The sequence below is a fragment of the Bufo bufo genome, chromosome 3 (genome assembly GCF_905171765.1).
Source record: "Bufo bufo chromosome 3, aBufBuf1.1, whole genome shotgun sequence".
In the NCBI taxonomy this organism is placed as follows: domain Eukaryota; kingdom Metazoa; phylum Chordata; class Amphibia; order Anura; family Bufonidae; genus Bufo; species Bufo bufo.
The window spans coordinates 705,458,782-705,475,602 of record NC_053391.1 but is presented as its reverse complement, the minus strand read 5'-3'; the positions used below and the strand labels follow the sequence as shown (position 1 = coordinate 705,475,602).

The 16,821-nt window shown below is 51.0% G+C and overlaps 1 protein-coding gene across 1 annotated transcript in view; it reads right to left on the bottom strand.

The window, feature by feature from the left end:
- DNHD1 (dynein heavy chain domain 1) overlaps window positions 1-15,052 on the bottom strand; it is a 108,575-nt gene extending 93,523 nt beyond the window's left edge. The window contains exons 1-5 of the mRNA XM_040426760.1: window positions 14,556-15,052; window positions 12,808-12,972; window positions 9,759-9,962; window positions 9,371-9,481; window positions 3,792-3,948 (exon numbers count right to left, since the gene is read on the bottom strand). Of these exons, the coding sequence (XP_040282694.1) occupies window positions 3,792-3,948; window positions 9,371-9,481; window positions 9,759-9,962; window positions 12,808-12,972; window positions 14,556-14,989 (1,071 nt within the window). The 5' untranslated portion in view covers window positions 14,990-15,052. The remainder of the gene's footprint in view (window positions 1-3,791; window positions 3,949-9,370; window positions 9,482-9,758; window positions 9,963-12,807; window positions 12,973-14,555) is intronic.
- Between the last annotated feature and the right edge of the window lie 1,769 nt (window positions 15,053-16,821).

Sequence of the window (16,821 nt, the reverse complement as noted above, 5' to 3'; positions counted from 1 at the left end):
GCTCTAGTAGTGAAAGGAGTGTAGGACAAGATGTGAAAGCAGACATGCGGACGCAGCTTTGGATGTGAACAGACAATTAACTTGATGTGACAGCAGACATGGAAAGCGGCTTTGGTGGGGTATACGACCTGGTGTAGCAGTAGAAGTGTGAACACAACTTTGGGTATAAGCAGAGCATGAAATTTGGTATAAACGCAGCTGGGGGGAGACACATGGCAAGGAACAGCTACAGCATGAGGCCTAAACAATAACAGCTGCGTCCGATCTCCAAACGTGACATCACGTGCAGGCCGGGTAACTATTTTTACAGCAAACCGGCTGAAGTAACTTTACATACGAGACGAACGAAGCAAAGTGAAACTTGTAAGATTTATAGGAACTAACTCCTATTACCAACAAACAAAGTTGAAAAGAAATAGAAGTATTTAGGCCCAACGAGCAAACCTGAGGTAGCAGATTCTGAGGCAAAGACGGTTCCGACCGGCCAGGAGAGACGGCCTCGGCCCAACCTACTTACATAGTATGGCGCGTGCATGCCACAGTAGCAGAGAGCAAAATAACAAGCTCCATGCTGCAAAGAAAGACTCCGACCACCAGAGAAGCTAATAACACCCAGCAGCAGCTGGGCACCTGAAAACACACGCCTGGAAGTGAAGGTGTGGCTCATATATGAAGAGCCTCCGCCCCTCCCACAAATGCAGGCTGACTAATCAGCCTTACCAACATATATATATATAGTGTTTTTTATAATCAAAAAATTAGTTTCAAGTAAAAAAAAATAATTACCAAAATACTGTAAAACACGTAAAATTGTAAAAAAATTTATAAAAAAAAACAAAACACATTTTGGGTATTGCCACGTCCGTAACCACCGACTCTACAAAAATATCACATGATCCACCACCTCACCCTGAACGCCGTAGAAAAAAAAAGAAGAAAAAACTGTACTAAAACAATAATTTTTTGTCACCTTACATCACAAAAAGTGCAATACCAAGCGATCAAAAAGTCATATGCATTCTAAAATAGTACCAGTCATCTGATACCGAAAAAAAAAAAATGAGCCCCTACATAAGACAGTCGCAAAAAAAACCAAAAAACTATGGCTTTCAGAATATGGAGACACCGAAAAAAATTTTTTTTTTCAAAAATGCTTTATTATGTAAAACTGAAACAAACAACCCCAAAAAAAGTCATATTTGGTATTGTCGCGTCCGTGACAACCTGCTCTATAAAAATACCTCATGATCTAACCTGACAGATGAATGTTGTAAATAACAAAAAAATAAAAACGGTGCCAAAACAGCTATTTTTTGTTACCTTGCCTCACAAAAAGTGTAATATAGAACAACCAAAAAAATCATATGTACCCTAAAATAGTACCAACAAAACTGCCACCTTATCCAGTAGTTTCCAAAATTGGGTAATTTTTTGGGGAGTTTCTACTCTAGGGGTGCATCAGGGGGGCTTCAAATGTGACATGGCAGCTTAAAAATTATCCCAGTGAAATCTGCCTTCCAAAAACCATATGGAGCTCCTTTCCTTCTGCGCTCTGCCGTGTGCCCATACAGCAGTTTACGACCACATATGGGATGTTTCTGTAAACTACAGAATCAGGGCCATAAATATTGAGTTTTGTTTGGCTGTTAACCCTTGCTTTGTTAGCGGGGGGGGAAGGAAAATCTGCCCAAAAAAGTTAAATTCAGAAATTTCATCTACATTTTCCTTTCATTCTTGTGCAACACCTAAAGGGTTAACAAAGTTTGTAAAATCAGTTTTGAATACCTTGAGGGGTGTAGATTCCAAAATGTCCAATTTATGGGTGGTTTCTATTATGTAAGCCTCACAAAGTGACTTCAGACCTGAACTGGTCCTTAAAAATTGGGTTTTGGAAATTCTTAATTTTAAGATTTGCTTCTAAACTTCTAAGCCTTCTAATGTCCGAAAAAAAAGAAAATGTCATTTACAAAATGATCCAAACATGAAGTAGACATATGGGGAATGTAAAATAATAACTATTTTAGGAGGTATCACTATCTGTTTTGTTTTAAAAGCAGAGAAATAGAAATTTTGAAAAGTGTGATTTTTTTCAATTTTTTTTGTAAATTTTGACTAAAATTTACTACGGTCATTAAGTACAATATGTGACGAGAAAACAATCTCAGAATGGCCTCAATAAGCAAAAGCATTTTAAAGTTATCACCACATAAAGTGACATGTCAGATTTGCATAAAATGGCCTGGTCCTTAAGATGAAAAATGGCAGGGTCCTGAAGGTGTTAATGTCTGGTTTTAGTTCTGTTATGTCTGGAAACTTGTTTTTGTCTGTAAAACCTGCTGTGTCATTACCATTGAGAATCACTGAAGATCTAATGCACGTCTATAACAGACAGGAGCTGAAACATTGTATCTGTTTGTGCTGAGTTTCTCCACTCCACCCCTCCCACTAGAAGGTTCTAGTCTAGCTAAAACTGTATATAAGGAGAGCAGTCAGAGCCCCTAGTGTGCTGAAGTTAGGGACCAGTGCTTGGAGGGGAGACTCTGCAAGACTACCGAGTGACCAGAAGAGACTGGAGGAGCCAGCCCTATGCCTCGTCTCAGGGAGGAGACTGGAGAAGCCAGCCCTATGCCTCGTCTCAGGGAGGAGACTGGAGGAGCCAGCCCTATGCCTCGTCTCAGGGAGGAGACTGGAGGAGCCAGCCCTATGCCTCGTCTCAGGGAGGAGACTGGAGGAGCCAGCCCTATGCCTCGTCTCAGGGAGGAGACTGGAGGAGCCAGCCCTATGCCTCGTCTCAGGGAGGAGACAGCCCTATGCCTCGTTTCAGGGAGGAGACAGCCCTATGCCTCGTCTCAGGGAGGAGACAGCCCTATGCCTCGTCTCAGGGAGGAGACAGCCCTATGCCTCATCTCAGGGAGGAGACAGCCCTATGCCTCGTCTCAGGGAGGAGACAGCCCTATGCCTCGTCTCAGGGAGGAGACAGCCCTATGCCTCGTCTCAGGGAGGAGACAGCCCTATGCCTCGTCTCAGGGAGGAGACTGGAGGAGCCAATCCTATACCTTGTCTCAGGGAGGAGACTGGAGGAGCCAGCCCTATGCCTCGTCTCAGGGAGGAGACTGGAGGAGCCAGCCCTATGCCTCGTCTCAGGGAGGAGACTGGAGGAGCCAGCCCTATGCCTCGTCTCAGGGAGGAGACTGGAGGAGCCAGCCCTATGCCTCGTCTCAGGGAGGAGACTGGAGGAGTCAGCCCTATGCCTCGTCTCAGGGAGGAGACTGGAGGAGTCAGCCCTATGCCTCGTCTCAGGGAGGAGACAGCCCTATGCCTCGTCTCAGGGAGGAGACTGGAGGAGCCAGCCCTATGCCTCGTCTCAGGGAGGAGACTGGAGGAGCCAGCCCTATGCCTCGTCTCAGGGAGGAGACTGGAGGAGCCAGCCCTATGCCTCGTCTCAGGGAGGAGACTGGAGGAGCCAGCCCTATGCCTCGTCTCAGGGAGGAGACTGGAGGAGCCAGCCCTATGCCTCGCCTGTATTGTTTTGCACCTGAATTCCTCCAGTAAAGAAGCATACTGGTTACTGCAGACCCTGACTCTCTGGACTTATTTCCCATTGGGGTGCACGATTCCTTACCATCCCTTCCGGAGAGCAACACGTGGTGACAACTTGACGGTGTCCAGGGGACCCAGCATAGCGTTGAAGCCACCCCAAACCTGGCCACTGCAACAGGACGTTCCCCTGATTCTCCTCCTATCTTACCCGTCAGTCACAGGACATTCCCCTGATCCTCCTCATATCTTACCATGTCCAGAATCTGGGAGGCTAGGCTCAGGAGGCTGCACAGGTGACTTTTGGCGGTGGACCTTCTAAGGCTTTGCTCTGCGTCTAATTGATCTATAGTAATCGGATTAGAGACGTGTGCAGGAAGCCAGGACAGCTGTGCCAATTCCTGGAGAAACCTGGATGGGTGAAAGACAGTGAGGCCATTATATGCGACACTACATGGGATATACGTGACGTCTTGTAATAAACCCTCCCACTTCATGTAACCTCTGACTATACCGCCGAGGAGCTACATGATGTCTAATCCTCCTGTCACATCTGTTCTGCTGGCTGTTCTATCTTAAGGCCTCTCTACACGGGTCAATTATCGGGAGGGAGCGCTCCTAGGAACTGCCCCGTGTCACAAAATCAGCTCGTGACGGGTGATCGATGCGTCCTGAGCAATAGGAGTTGTCAGAGTGAGCAGTTACTGGAGGTCACACAGGAAGCTACAGGTATTCCAAGCTCCCAAATCCAGGAGGAGGGAACGCCTCAGCTTGGTGCCACACCTCCCAACATCTGACTACTACCCACAGTCTCCGATATCAAGAAACTCATCCCCCATAGTCTGTATGTAGTGAGCTCCCCTAGTGGTGTATCTTGCACCACTGACACCAGCAAGCCCGTCTCCAACCAAACTGACAGACATGCTTTTCTCAATGCTTTCTGTAGAGGAAATCGGTTTAGGCTTTTTGCTTGCATCTGTCTAATTAGAGCGAATGCGCCAGCCAGCTCTTCACTCCTGGGATCATTCATTCGCATATATTAGAGGTATGTGGTCATTTCTGGCCCTGGTCATTTGGGTGCACATCTAAGTGCCACATTCAAAGAGGACCTTTGGTGGGTCCAGACGTTATAAACTATACCTAAACCCGACACAGCTCTATATCTCACCGCCCCTACTACCCTCTCCACAGCCACTTCTGCTCAACTCCTCTCAGACACTCAGATCTGCTCATCTAAACATGGCCGGCCACCTCTATCCTACACTCACCTGCTAACCCTCCATCTACTTCTCCTGATTGCTGGAGACATCATCTAATCCAGGCCCCCCTCACCTTGCCCCCACCATTTCATCTCCATTACAAAGCCCCTGCCACTGACGTCTCTCATTCCTCTAACCTCGCACCCATTCACCTGCCCCCTGCCCCCCCCCCACCCTCTATCTGGAGCATTACAGAACTCACGTTCCATTTGTAACAAACTCTCCTACATCCACGACCTCTTTATCTCCACCCCCCCTCCAGACCAACATTGTGGTGGTGTCGGCCTCCTCTCATAAGGAAACTGCTCCTTCAACCCATCTCCACCATTTCACAACCTCTCCACTTTCGAAGTCCACTCCATCCACATCTCTCCCTGCAACCTTCAAATAGCAGGGCCTGGTGGACGGTAGATGATGGCTTCTACCTTTCTCGACCATTTCAATGCCTGGCTTCTTCTCTTCCTCTCTGCAGACATCCCCTCCATTATCATGGGGGATTTCAACATCCCTATTGACACGAAAAACTCAAACGCCTTTAAACTCCCCTCTTACCGCCTCCTTTGCCTTACACCATGGTCCTCCGCAGCCACCCGCAGAGACGGACACACACTAGGCCTTGTCGTCACCCACCTCTGCTCTCCCCCAACATCCACACCTTCAAGAGTAACCTGAAAACCCACCTTTTTAGGAAAGCCCACCATCTGCAATGACCATGCTGCCACCACACAGCCACAAAGGCAGCCTATACCCTAACCTGCTGTGTTCTCCCCTTCCCTTGTAGATTGTAAGCTCTTGTGGGCAGGGTCCTCCCCCCTTTGTATCAGTCTGTTAATAGTTTCTTGTTTGCAGTGTTTTTTATGTCTGTGTAACCACAGCTGGATGTACATGGAATTAATGGCACTTTAAAAAACATAATGGCTGTATAATCTGTATGTAGTGAGCTCCCCCTAGTGGTGGCTGTATAATCTGCATGTAGTGAGCTCCCTCTAGTGGTGGCTGTATAATCTGTATGTAGTGAGCTCCCCCTAGTGGTGGCTGTATAATCTGTATGTAGTGAGCTCCCTCTAGTGGTGGCTTTATAACCTGTATGCAGTGAGCTCCCTCTAGTGGTGACTGTATAATCTGTATGTAGTGAGCTCCCTCTAGTGGTGACTGTATAATCTGTATGCAGTGAGCACCCTCTAGTGGTGACTGTATAATCTGTATGTAGTGAGCTCCCTCTAGTGGTGACTGTATAATCTGTATGTAGTGAGCTCCCTCTAGTGGTGGCTGTATAATCTGTATGTAGTGATCTCCCTCTAGTGGTGGCTGTATAATCTGTATGTAGTGATCTCCCTCTAGTGGTGGCTGTATAATCTGTATGTAGTGAGCTCCCTCTAGTGGTGACTGTATAATCTGTATGTAGTGAGCTCCCTCTAGTGGTGACTGTATAATCTGTATGTAGTGAGCTCCCTCTAGTGGTGACTGTATAATCTGTATGCAGTGAGCTCCCTCTAGTGGTGACTGTATAATCTGTATGTAGTGAGCTCCCTCTAGTAGAGGCTGTATAATCTGTATGTCGTGAGCTCCCTCTAGTGGTAACTGTATAATCTGTATGTAGTGAGCTCCCTCTAGTAGAGGCTGTATAATCTGTATGTAGTGAGCTTCCTCTAGTGATGGCTGTATAATCTGTATGTAGTGAGCTCCCTCTAGTGGTGGCTGTATAATCTGTATGTAGTGAGCTCCCTCTAGTGGTGGCTGTATAATCTGTATGTAGTGAGCTCCCTCTAGTGGTGGCTGTATAATCTGCATGTAGTGAGCTCCCTCTAGTGGTGGCTGTATAATCTGTATGTAGTGAGCTCCCTCTAGTGGTGGCTGTATAATCTGTATGTAGTGAGCTTCCTCTAGTGATGGCTGTATAATCTGTATGTAGTGAGCTCCCCCTAGTAGAGGCTGTATAATCTGCATGTAGTGAGCTCCCTCTAGTGGTGGCTGTATAATCTGTAATTAGTGAGCTCCCTCTAGTGGTGACTGTACAATCTGTATGTAGTGAGCTCCCTCTAGTGGTGGCTGTATGTAGTGAGCTCCCTCTAGTGGTGGCTGTATAATCTGTATGTAGTGAGCTCCCTCTAGTGGTGGCTGTATAATCTGTATGTAGTGAGCTCCCTCTAGTGGTGGCTGTATAATCTGTATGTAGTGAGCTCCCTCTAGTGGTGGCTGTATAATCTGTATGTAGTGAGCTCCCTCTAGTGGTGGCTGCATAATCTGTATGTAGTGAGCTCCCTCTAGTGGTGGCTGCATAATCTGTATGTAGTGAGCTCCCTCTAGTGGTGGATGTATAATCTGTATGTAGTGAGCTCCCTCTAGTGGTGGCTGTATAATCTGTATGTAGTGAGCTCCCTCTAGTAGAGGCTGTATAATCTGAATGTAGTGAGCTCCCTCTAGTGGTGGCTGTATAATCTGTATGTAGTGAGCTTCCTCTAGTGATGGCTGTATAATCTGTATGTAGTGAGCTCCCCCTAGTAGAGGCTGTATAATCTCTATGTAGTGAGCTCCCCCTAGTGGTGGCTGTATAATCTGTATGTAGTGAGCTCCCTCTAGTGGTGGCTGTATAATCTGTATGTAGTGAGCCCCCTCTAGTGGTGACTGTATAATCTGTATGTAGTGAGCTCCCTCTAGTTGTGGCTGTATGTAGTGAGCTCCCTCTAGTGGTGGCTGTATAATCTGTATGTAGTGAGCTCCCTCTAGTGGTGGCTGTATAATCTGTATGTAGTGAGCTTCCTCTAGTGATGGCTGTATAATCTGTATGTAGTGAGCTCCCCCTAGTAGAGGCTGTATAATCTGTATGTAGTGAGCTCCCTCTAGTGGTGACTGTATAATCTGTATGTAGTGAGCTCCCTCTAGTGGTGGCTGTATGTAGTGAGCTCCCTCTAGTGGTGGCTGTATAATCTGTATGTAGTGAGCTCCCTCTAGTGGTGGCTGTATAATCTGTATGTAGTGAGCTCCCTCTAGTGATGGCTGTATAATCTGTATGTAGTGAGCTCCCTCTAGTGATGGCTGTATAATCTGTATAAAGTGAGCTCCCTCTAGTGGTGGCTGTATAATCTGTATGTAGTGAGCTCCCTCTAGTGGTGGCTGTTTAATCTGTATGTAGTGAGCTCCCTCTAGTGGTGGCTGTATAATCTGTATGTAGTGAGCTCCCTCTAGTGATGGCTGTATAATCTGTATAAAGTGAGCTCCCTCTAGTGGTGGCTGTATAATCTGTATGTAGTGAGCTCCCCCTAGTGGTGGCTGTATAATCTGTATGTAGTGAGCTCCCTCTAGTGGTGGCTGTATAATCTGTATGTAGTGAGCTCCCTCTAGTGGTGGCTGTATAATCTGTATGTAGTGAGCTCCCTCTAGTGGTGGCTGTATGTAGTGAGCTCCCTCTAGTGGTGGCTGTATAATCTGTATGTAGTGAGCTCCCTCTAGTGGTGGCTGTATAATCTGTATGTAGTGAGCTCCCTCTAGTGGTGGCTGTATAATCTGTATGTAGTGAGCTCCCTCTAGTGGTGGCTGTATAATCTGTATGTAGTGAGCTCCCTCTAGTGGTGGCTGCATAATCTGTATGTAGTGACCTCCCCCTAGTGGTGGCTGTATAATCTGTGTGTAGTGAGCTCCCTCTAGTGGTGGCTGTATAATCTGTATGTAGTGAGCTCCCTCTAGTGGTGGATGTATAATCTGTATGTAGTGAGCTCCCTCTAGTGGTGGCTGTATAATCTGTATGTAGTGAGCTCCCTCTAGTGGTGGCTGTATAATCTGTATGTAGTGAGCTCCCTCTAGTAGAGGCTGTATAATCTGTATGTAGTGAGCTCCCTCTAGTAGAGGCTGTATAATCTGAATGTAGTGAGCTCCCTCTAGTGGTGGCTGTATAATCTGTATGTAGTGAGCTTCCTCTAGTGATGGCTGTATAATCTGTATGTAGTGAGCTCCCTCTAGTAGAGGCTGTATAATCTGCATGTAGTGAGCTCCCTCTAGTAGAGGCTGTATAATCTGTATGTAGTGAGCTTCCTCTAGTGATGGCTGTATAATCTGTATGTAGTGAGCTCCCCCTAGTAGAGGCTGTATAATCTGTATGTAGTGAGCTCCCCCTAGTGGTGGCTGTATAATCTGTATGTAGTGAGCTCCCTCTAGTGGTGGCTGGATAATCTGTATGTAGTGAGCTCCCTCTAGTGGTGGCTACTACAGAGCCGTCCACAGAAGTTCACGGATGCCATACAGCGCTGGTCACTATGGTGTTCCGTATCGTTTTTTTACTGGACTGTACCAGATGGCGCGATGCACTGTTGCATCCCATCCCCTCCACCATATATGTTAGGGAGGGGTGCGGTGAGGTGAACACGGCCTGAGCTGTAATCACACTGATGACTAGCAGATAAACGGAGGAGACAGCAGAGCTCTGACCGCTGCCGTCTCTTCATAGAGCTGATCAGCGGGGTGTCGGATGTCAGACCCCCCCCTCCCACAATGTGACACTGATGATCAATCGCATACCGGAGCAGAATTGTGAGCACAGCTCTGGATGGGACTGCAGGATCAGGAGGTGCTGCACGTACCTGTTGATGTGATGCAGGGCAGCGGTGTAATGGGGGACGCTGGTGAGCAGTCTGCGGCTCAACATGGCGCTGCGCCTGAGAAAACACGTCCTCCGCACACATCTCCTCCACCTGAAGACACAAGACAATGAGTCACCAACATCCAGAGCGACTCCCGACCCCCCTGAAATACTCTGCGCTGCTGTTACACGCACAAAGAATCCAGCCCTGTCCTCTACAATTATCTCCTGAAATACTCTGCGCTGCTGTTACACACACGGAATCCAGCCCTGTCCTCTACAATCCTCTCCTAAAATACTCTGTGCTGCGGTTATATGCATACAGAATCCAGCCCTCTTTACAATCCTCTCCTGACATGCTCTGTGCTGCTGTTGCCAAAGACTCTCACCATCTGAAGGCTCTCCTGGTCAGGAAGTCTCGGCAGAAGGGGATCCTCCTCAGGCTGCGGCACAGGACGGACTCCCGATGCCAGGCCCCCAGCTCCTGCACCTCCGAGCCGCTCACGGGGTTCACATAGAGAATTCCGAAGGGTGAAAAGAGAAAGTGCTCCGGGTGACGGCGGGAGACGGGGGTGACCCTGAGGTCATAGAAGCTGCGGGGAAGAGACATGATCTGGGGGTGGTGGATCTCTGCTGGAGGCACTCCAACCCCACTACTGCAGTCACATCCAGAGCTGCAGTCACAGTCACGTCTTACTCTCCAGCCACATCCAGAGCTGCAGTCACGTCTTACTCTCCAGCCACATCCAGAGCTGCAGTCACAGTCACGTCTTACTCTCCACCCACATCCAGAGCTGCAGTCACAGTCACGTCTTACTCTCCACCCACATCCAGAGCTGCAGTCACAGTCACTTCTTACTCTCCAGCCACATCCAGAGCTGCAGTCACGTCTTACTCTCCAGCCACATCCAGAGCTGCAGTCACAGTCACGTCTTACTCTCCACCCACATCCAGAGCTGCAGTCACAGTCACTTCTTACTCTCCAGCCACATCCAGAGCTGCAGTCACGTCTTACTCTCCAGCCACATCCAGAGCTGCAGTCACAGTCACGTCTTACTCTCCAGCCACATCCAGAGCTGCAGTCACGTCTTACTCTCCAGCCACATCCAGAGCTGCAGTCACAGTCACGTCTTACTCTCCAGCCACATCCAGAGCTGCAGTCACAGTCACGTCTTACTCTCCAGCCACATCCAGAGCTGCAGTCACAGTCACGTCTTACTCTCCAGCCACATCCAGAGCTGCAGTCACAGTCACGTCTTACTCTCCAGCCACATCCAGAGCTGCAGTCACGTCTTACTCTCCAGCCACATCCAGAGCTGCAGTCACAGTCACGTCTTACTCTCCAGCCACATCCAGAGCTGCAGTCACGTCTTACTCTCCAGCCACATCCAGAGCTGCAGTCACAGTCACGTCTTACTCTCCAGCCACATCCAGAGCTGCAGTCACAGTCACGTCTTACTCTCCAGCCACATCCAGAGCTGCAGTCACAGTCACGTCTTACTCTCCAGCCACATCCAGAGCTGCAGTCACAGTCACGTCTTACTCTCCAGCCACATCCAGAGCTGCAGTCAGTTATGTCTTCTCCTCCAGCCACATCCAGAGCTGTAGAGAATGGTCACAGATCAGCGAGTGTGGACCCACTGTGCCAACTCTTCAGGCCAATCCCTGAGGGCCATGGGGAAGCCACTAGACCGCTACATCCTGAGATGGTCCTGGTGCAACTGCCAGCTGATCCATAGGAACCCCCAACACCGCAGGTACAGTGTGAACAGGGCCTCAGGCTAGATGCAGATCACTGAAGACACAGGCAGGGGAGGGGGGGGGAATGAAGAGACAGGCAGGGGGGTTAGTGAAGAGACAGGCAGGGGGGTTAGTGAAGAGACAGGCAGGGGGGTTAGTGAAGAGACAGGCAGGGGGGTTAGTGAAGAGACAGGCAGGGGGGTTAGTGAAGAGACAGGCAGGGGGGTTAGTGAAGAGACAGGCAGGGGGGTTAGTGAAGAGACAGGCAGGGGGGTAGTAAAGAGACAGGTAAGGCAGGCGGGGGGGGTAGTGAAGAGACAGGTAAGGCAGGCGGGGGGGTAGTGAAGAGACAGGTAAGGCAGGCGGGGGGGTAGTGAAGAGACAGGTAAGGCAGGCGGGGGGGGGGTAGTGAAGAGACAGGTAAGGCAGGCGGGGGGGTAGTGAAGAGACAGGTAAGGCAGGCGGGGGGGTAGTGAAGAGACAGGTAAGGCAGGTGGGGGGGGGGGGTAGTGAAGAGACAGGTAAGGCAGGGGGGGGGGTAGTGAAGAGACAGGTAAGGCAGGCGGGGGGGGGGTAGTGAAGAGACAGGTAAGGCAGGCGGGGGTTAGTGAAGAGACAGGTAAGGCAGGCGGGGGGGGTAGTGAAGAGACAGGTAAGGCAGGCGGGGGGGGGGTAGTGAAGAGACAGGTAAGGCAGGCAGGGGGGGGTAGTGAAGAGACAGGTAAGGCAGGCAGGGGGGGGGAGTGAAGAGACAGGTAAGGCAGGCGGGGGGGGGGGGTAGTGAAGAGACAGGTAAGGCAGGCGGGGGGGGGTAGTGAAGAGACAGGTAAGGCAGGCGGGGGGGTAGTGAAGAGACAGGTAAGGCAGGTGGGGGGGTAGTGAAGAGACAGGTAAGGCAGGCGGGGGGTAGTGAAGAGACAGGTAAGGCAGGTGGGGGGGTAGTGAAGAGACAGGTAAGGCAGGTGGGGGGGTAGTGAAGAGACAGGTAAGGCAGGCGGGGGGGTAGTAAAGAGACAGGTAAGGCAGGCGGGGGGGTAGTAAAGAGACAGGGTTAATCACCAACAGATCCGGACAGACAGGAGCAATCACCTTTACTGCTCACCAGGAACCTTAAAGCTCAGGCACCACCAGTCAGGAACCTTAAATACACAGAGACCTCTAGCCATTGGCTGAGGAAGGATTTGGAAGCGCACACGCCTTACGAGGCCAGAGATGAGCACTAGGCTGGGAGCACCTGTGACCAGACTGCTGGATGGAGGGTGAGGGGCTGTGACTGCACATTAACATTATGTAATAATACTCCAGTCACATTCAGAGCTGCAATCAGAATTATATCTCGTGTTATATTCCAGTCACATCCAGAGCTGCAATCGTTATTATATCTCGTGTTATACTCCAGTCACATACAGAGCTGCAATCAGAATTATATCTCGTGTTATACTCCAGTCACATACAGAGCTGCAATCAGAATTATATCTCGTGTTATACTCCAGTCACATACAGAGCTGCAATCAGAATTATATCTCGTGTTATACTCCAGTCACATACAGAGCTGCAATCAGAATTATATCTCGTGTTATACTCCAGTCACATCCAGAGCTGCAGGTAGATTTCTGTGCCTGGAGTATAAGACATAAGGCAGCTCAGGATGAGCACAGGATAACTGCGCAGCACTCGGGGCCCCTGGGGGGTACTTACCAGTCCCGGACCCCGCTGGCTCGGTTCAGATACAGGAAGACAACTTTGCCGAGGTGTCGGTACTGCACCAGGATCTCCGCAGCCTCGTACCCCGACAGGGGGTGACTTGTGGCCCCTACACTCTTCTTATGCTCCAGGGGTCGGTGCAGCACCTCAGGGGCCCCACTGAAGAGGAGACAAAATAAGAGAAATGTTTGGAGGTCTCACCAACCTCGCGTCTCACCACACTCCTGACATCCTCTTTTCTGCTAACATGCCGTGCAATGGACATGGATGAGACTCCTGGGCCTCCCCATACACCGACGAGACCGGGCGCCACCGAGACTGCTGCGCGCAGTCTCCCTGCACGACTGCTGCGCGCAGTCTCCCTGCACGACTGCTGCGCGCAGTCTCCCTGCACACATGCTGCGCGCAGTCTCCCTGCACACATGCTGCGCGCAGTCTCCCTGCACACATGCTGCGCGCAGTCTCCCTGCACACATGCTGCGCGCAGTCTCCCTGCACACATGCTGCGCGCAGTCTCCCTGCACACATGCTGCGCGCAGTCTCCCTGCACACATGCTGCGCGCAGTCTCCCTGCACACATGCTGCGCGCAGTCTCCCTGCACACATGCTGCGCGCAGTCTCCCTGCACACATGCTGCGCGCAGTCTCCCTGCACACATGCTGCGCGCAGTCTCCCTGCACACATGCTGCGCGCAGTCTCCCTGCACACATGCTGCGCGCAGTCTCCCTGCACACATGCTGCGCGCAGTCTCCCTGCACACATGCTGCGCGCAGTCTCCCTGCACACATGCTGCGCGCAGTCTCCCTGCACACATGCTGCGCGCAGTCTCCCTGCACACATGCTGCGCGCAGTCTCCCTGCACACATGCTGCGCGCAGTCTCCCTGCACACATGCTGCGCGCAGTCTCCCTGCACACATGCTGCGCGCAGTCTCCCTGCACACATGCTGCGCGCAGTCTCCCTGCACACATGCTGCGCGCAGTCTCCCTGCACACATGCTGCGCGCTGTCTCACTGCTCCATGCACACATGCTGCGCGCTGTCTCACTGCTCCATGCACACATGCTGCGCGCAGTCTCCCTGCTCCATGCACACATGCTGCGCGCAGTCTCCCTGCTCCATGCACACATGCTGCGCGCAGTCTCCCTGCTCCATGCACTCATGCTGCGCGCAGTCTCCCTGCTCCATGCACACATGCTGCGCGCAGTCTCCCTGCTCCATGCACACATGCTGCGCGCAGTCTCCCTGCTCCATGCACACATGCTGCGCGCAGTCTCCCTGCTCCATGCACACATGCTGCGCGCAGTCTCCCTGCTCCATGCACACATGATGCGCGCAGTCTCCCTGCTCCATGCACACATGCTGCGCGCAGTCTCCCTGCTCCATGCACACATGCTGCGCGCAGTCTCCCTGCTCCATGCACACATGCTGCGCGCTGTCTCCCTGCTCCATGCACACATGCTGCGCGCTGTCTCACTGCTCCATGCACACATGCTGCGCGCTGTCTCCCTGCTCCATGCACACATGCTGCGCGCTGTCTCACTGCTCCATGCACACATGCTGCGCGCTGTCTCACTGCTCCATGCACACATGCTGCGCGCTGTATCACTGCTCCATGCACACATGCTGCGCGCTGTCTCACTGCTCCATATACACATGCTGAGCACTGTCTCACTGCTCCATGTAACCATGTGGTGCACAGTCTCACTGCTCCAGCCACTTCATTCTTGAACCCATCCCTCACCTGGACGGGGTCCCTGGATCTGTGTGGGGCTGTATCCTCAGTGGGATATCTGTGCAGAGGGCCCGGGGGAGACCTTTAGGGCCACAGCACCATATGGACTCTGCAGCTGCCAGCTGGGCTCCTACGTCCCCCACATAACGTGGAAGGTCATGTAGATAGAAGGGGGTCTGCTGGGCTCGGTAGTGCTCCTCCAGGTCCGCGGGGAGGGTAAAGAGTGTGGAGGTGTCGGGGGGCAGGGCGGCACACAGAGCTCCAGGGACATCCAGGTGGCAGAGGAGACGCCTGTGCCGCTCATACTGTCTGTTCAGCCGCTCCAGAGCTGGAAGCAGACGCCCCCGCTCACCAGCCAGCCGCTCCCGGAAAGGGCGCAAGAGTCCGAGAAGATCCAGCAGCTCCAGCCACCACTCACGACTAAAGCCCTGGGGCGCCCCCATCAGGAAGCGAAGAAGCCCCCCGGCCAGAGCCGACCCCTCCCCCGAGGGCTGAGAGAGGAGATGGCGGAGATCCTGAGCCAGAGGAGACCTGCTGCCACCGTCCTGAGGACCTGCTGGAGACAGAGGGAGAGGCTCACAACTTGGGAACCACTGCTCCAGTCACATCCAGAGTTGCACTCACTAGTCTGCATCCTGCAAACCTAGAAACCCCTGACAAATAACGTCCGTCATACCGTGCACTACATCTCCCAGAATGCATCACAGCAGAGCACTGAATCAGAAGGGAGGTCCTGCAGTATGAGGGCGAACAAACTGCAGCTCTGGATGTGACTGGAGGAAAGGTGAAGAGCCGCAATGTACGTCAGATGATCAGAGACGGATCACACCTCTCATCATCACCGACATGAGCACCATCATCCACTAATGAAACTGTCTTCTCACCGGATGGTTGTTGAGGAGCATCAGCACTGCGGGATCGGGAGAAGCGTCCGGTAAGCGGAGGAAAACGCGTTCCTATCGGCCAGGACTCCATCACAGCAACCTGAAGAAGAGCTTCCTGGGAAGAGACGGGGAAAAGATTAGGGAAGGCCGAGCGCAGCAGCCCCCTATAGACCAGTCATCAGTAATACCTGCACATAGAGACATGAGGAGCCCCCTATAGAAATGTAATCAGTAATACCAGCACACAGACACATGAGGAGTCCCCTATAGACCAGTCATCAGTAATACCTGCACACAGACACATGAGGAGCCCCCTATAGAAATGTCATCAGTAATACCTGCACACAGACACATGAGGAGCCCCCTATAGAAATGTCATCAGTAATACCTGCACACAGACACATGAGGAGCCCCCTATAGAAATGTCATCAGTAATACCTGCACACAGTCACATGAGGAGCCCCCTATAGAAATGTCATCAGTAATACCTGCACACAGACACATGAGGAGCCCCCTATAGACCTGTCATCAGTAATAACTGCACACAGACACGAGGCTCCCCCTATAGAAATGTCATCAGTAATACCTGCACACAGTCACATGAGGAGCCTCCTATAGAAGTGTCATCAGTAATACCTGCACACAGTCACATGAGGAGCCCCTTATAGAAATGTCATCAGTAATACCTGCACACAGAGACATGAGGAGCCCCCTATAGACCAGTCATCAGTAATACCTGCACACAGACACATGAGGAGCCCCCTATAGAAATGTCATCAGTAATACCTGCACACAGACACATGAGGAGCCCCCTATAGAAAGGTCATCAGTAATACCTGCACACAGACACATGAGGAGCCCCCTATAGACCAGTCATCAGTAATACCTGCACACAGACACATGAGGAGCCCCCTATAGAAATGTCATCAGTAATACCTGCACATAGAGACATGAGGAGCCCCCTATAGAAATGTCATCAGTAATACCTGCACACAGACACATGAGGAGCCCCCTATAGACCAGTCATCAGTAATACCTGCACACAGACACCTGAGGAGCCCCTTATAGAAATGTCATCAGTAATACCTGCACACAGACACATGAGGAGTCCCCTATAGAAATGTCATCAGTAATACCTGCACACAGACACATGAGGAGCCCCCTATAGAAATGTCATCAATAATACCTACACAGACACATGAGGAGCCCCCTATAGAAATGTCATCAGTAATACCTGCACACAGACACATGAGGCGCCCACTATAGAAATGTCATCAGTAATACCTGTACACAGACACAAGGAGCCACCTATAGAAATGTCATCAGTAATACCTGCACACAGACACATGAGGAGCCCCCTATAGAAATGTCATCAGTAATACCTGCACACA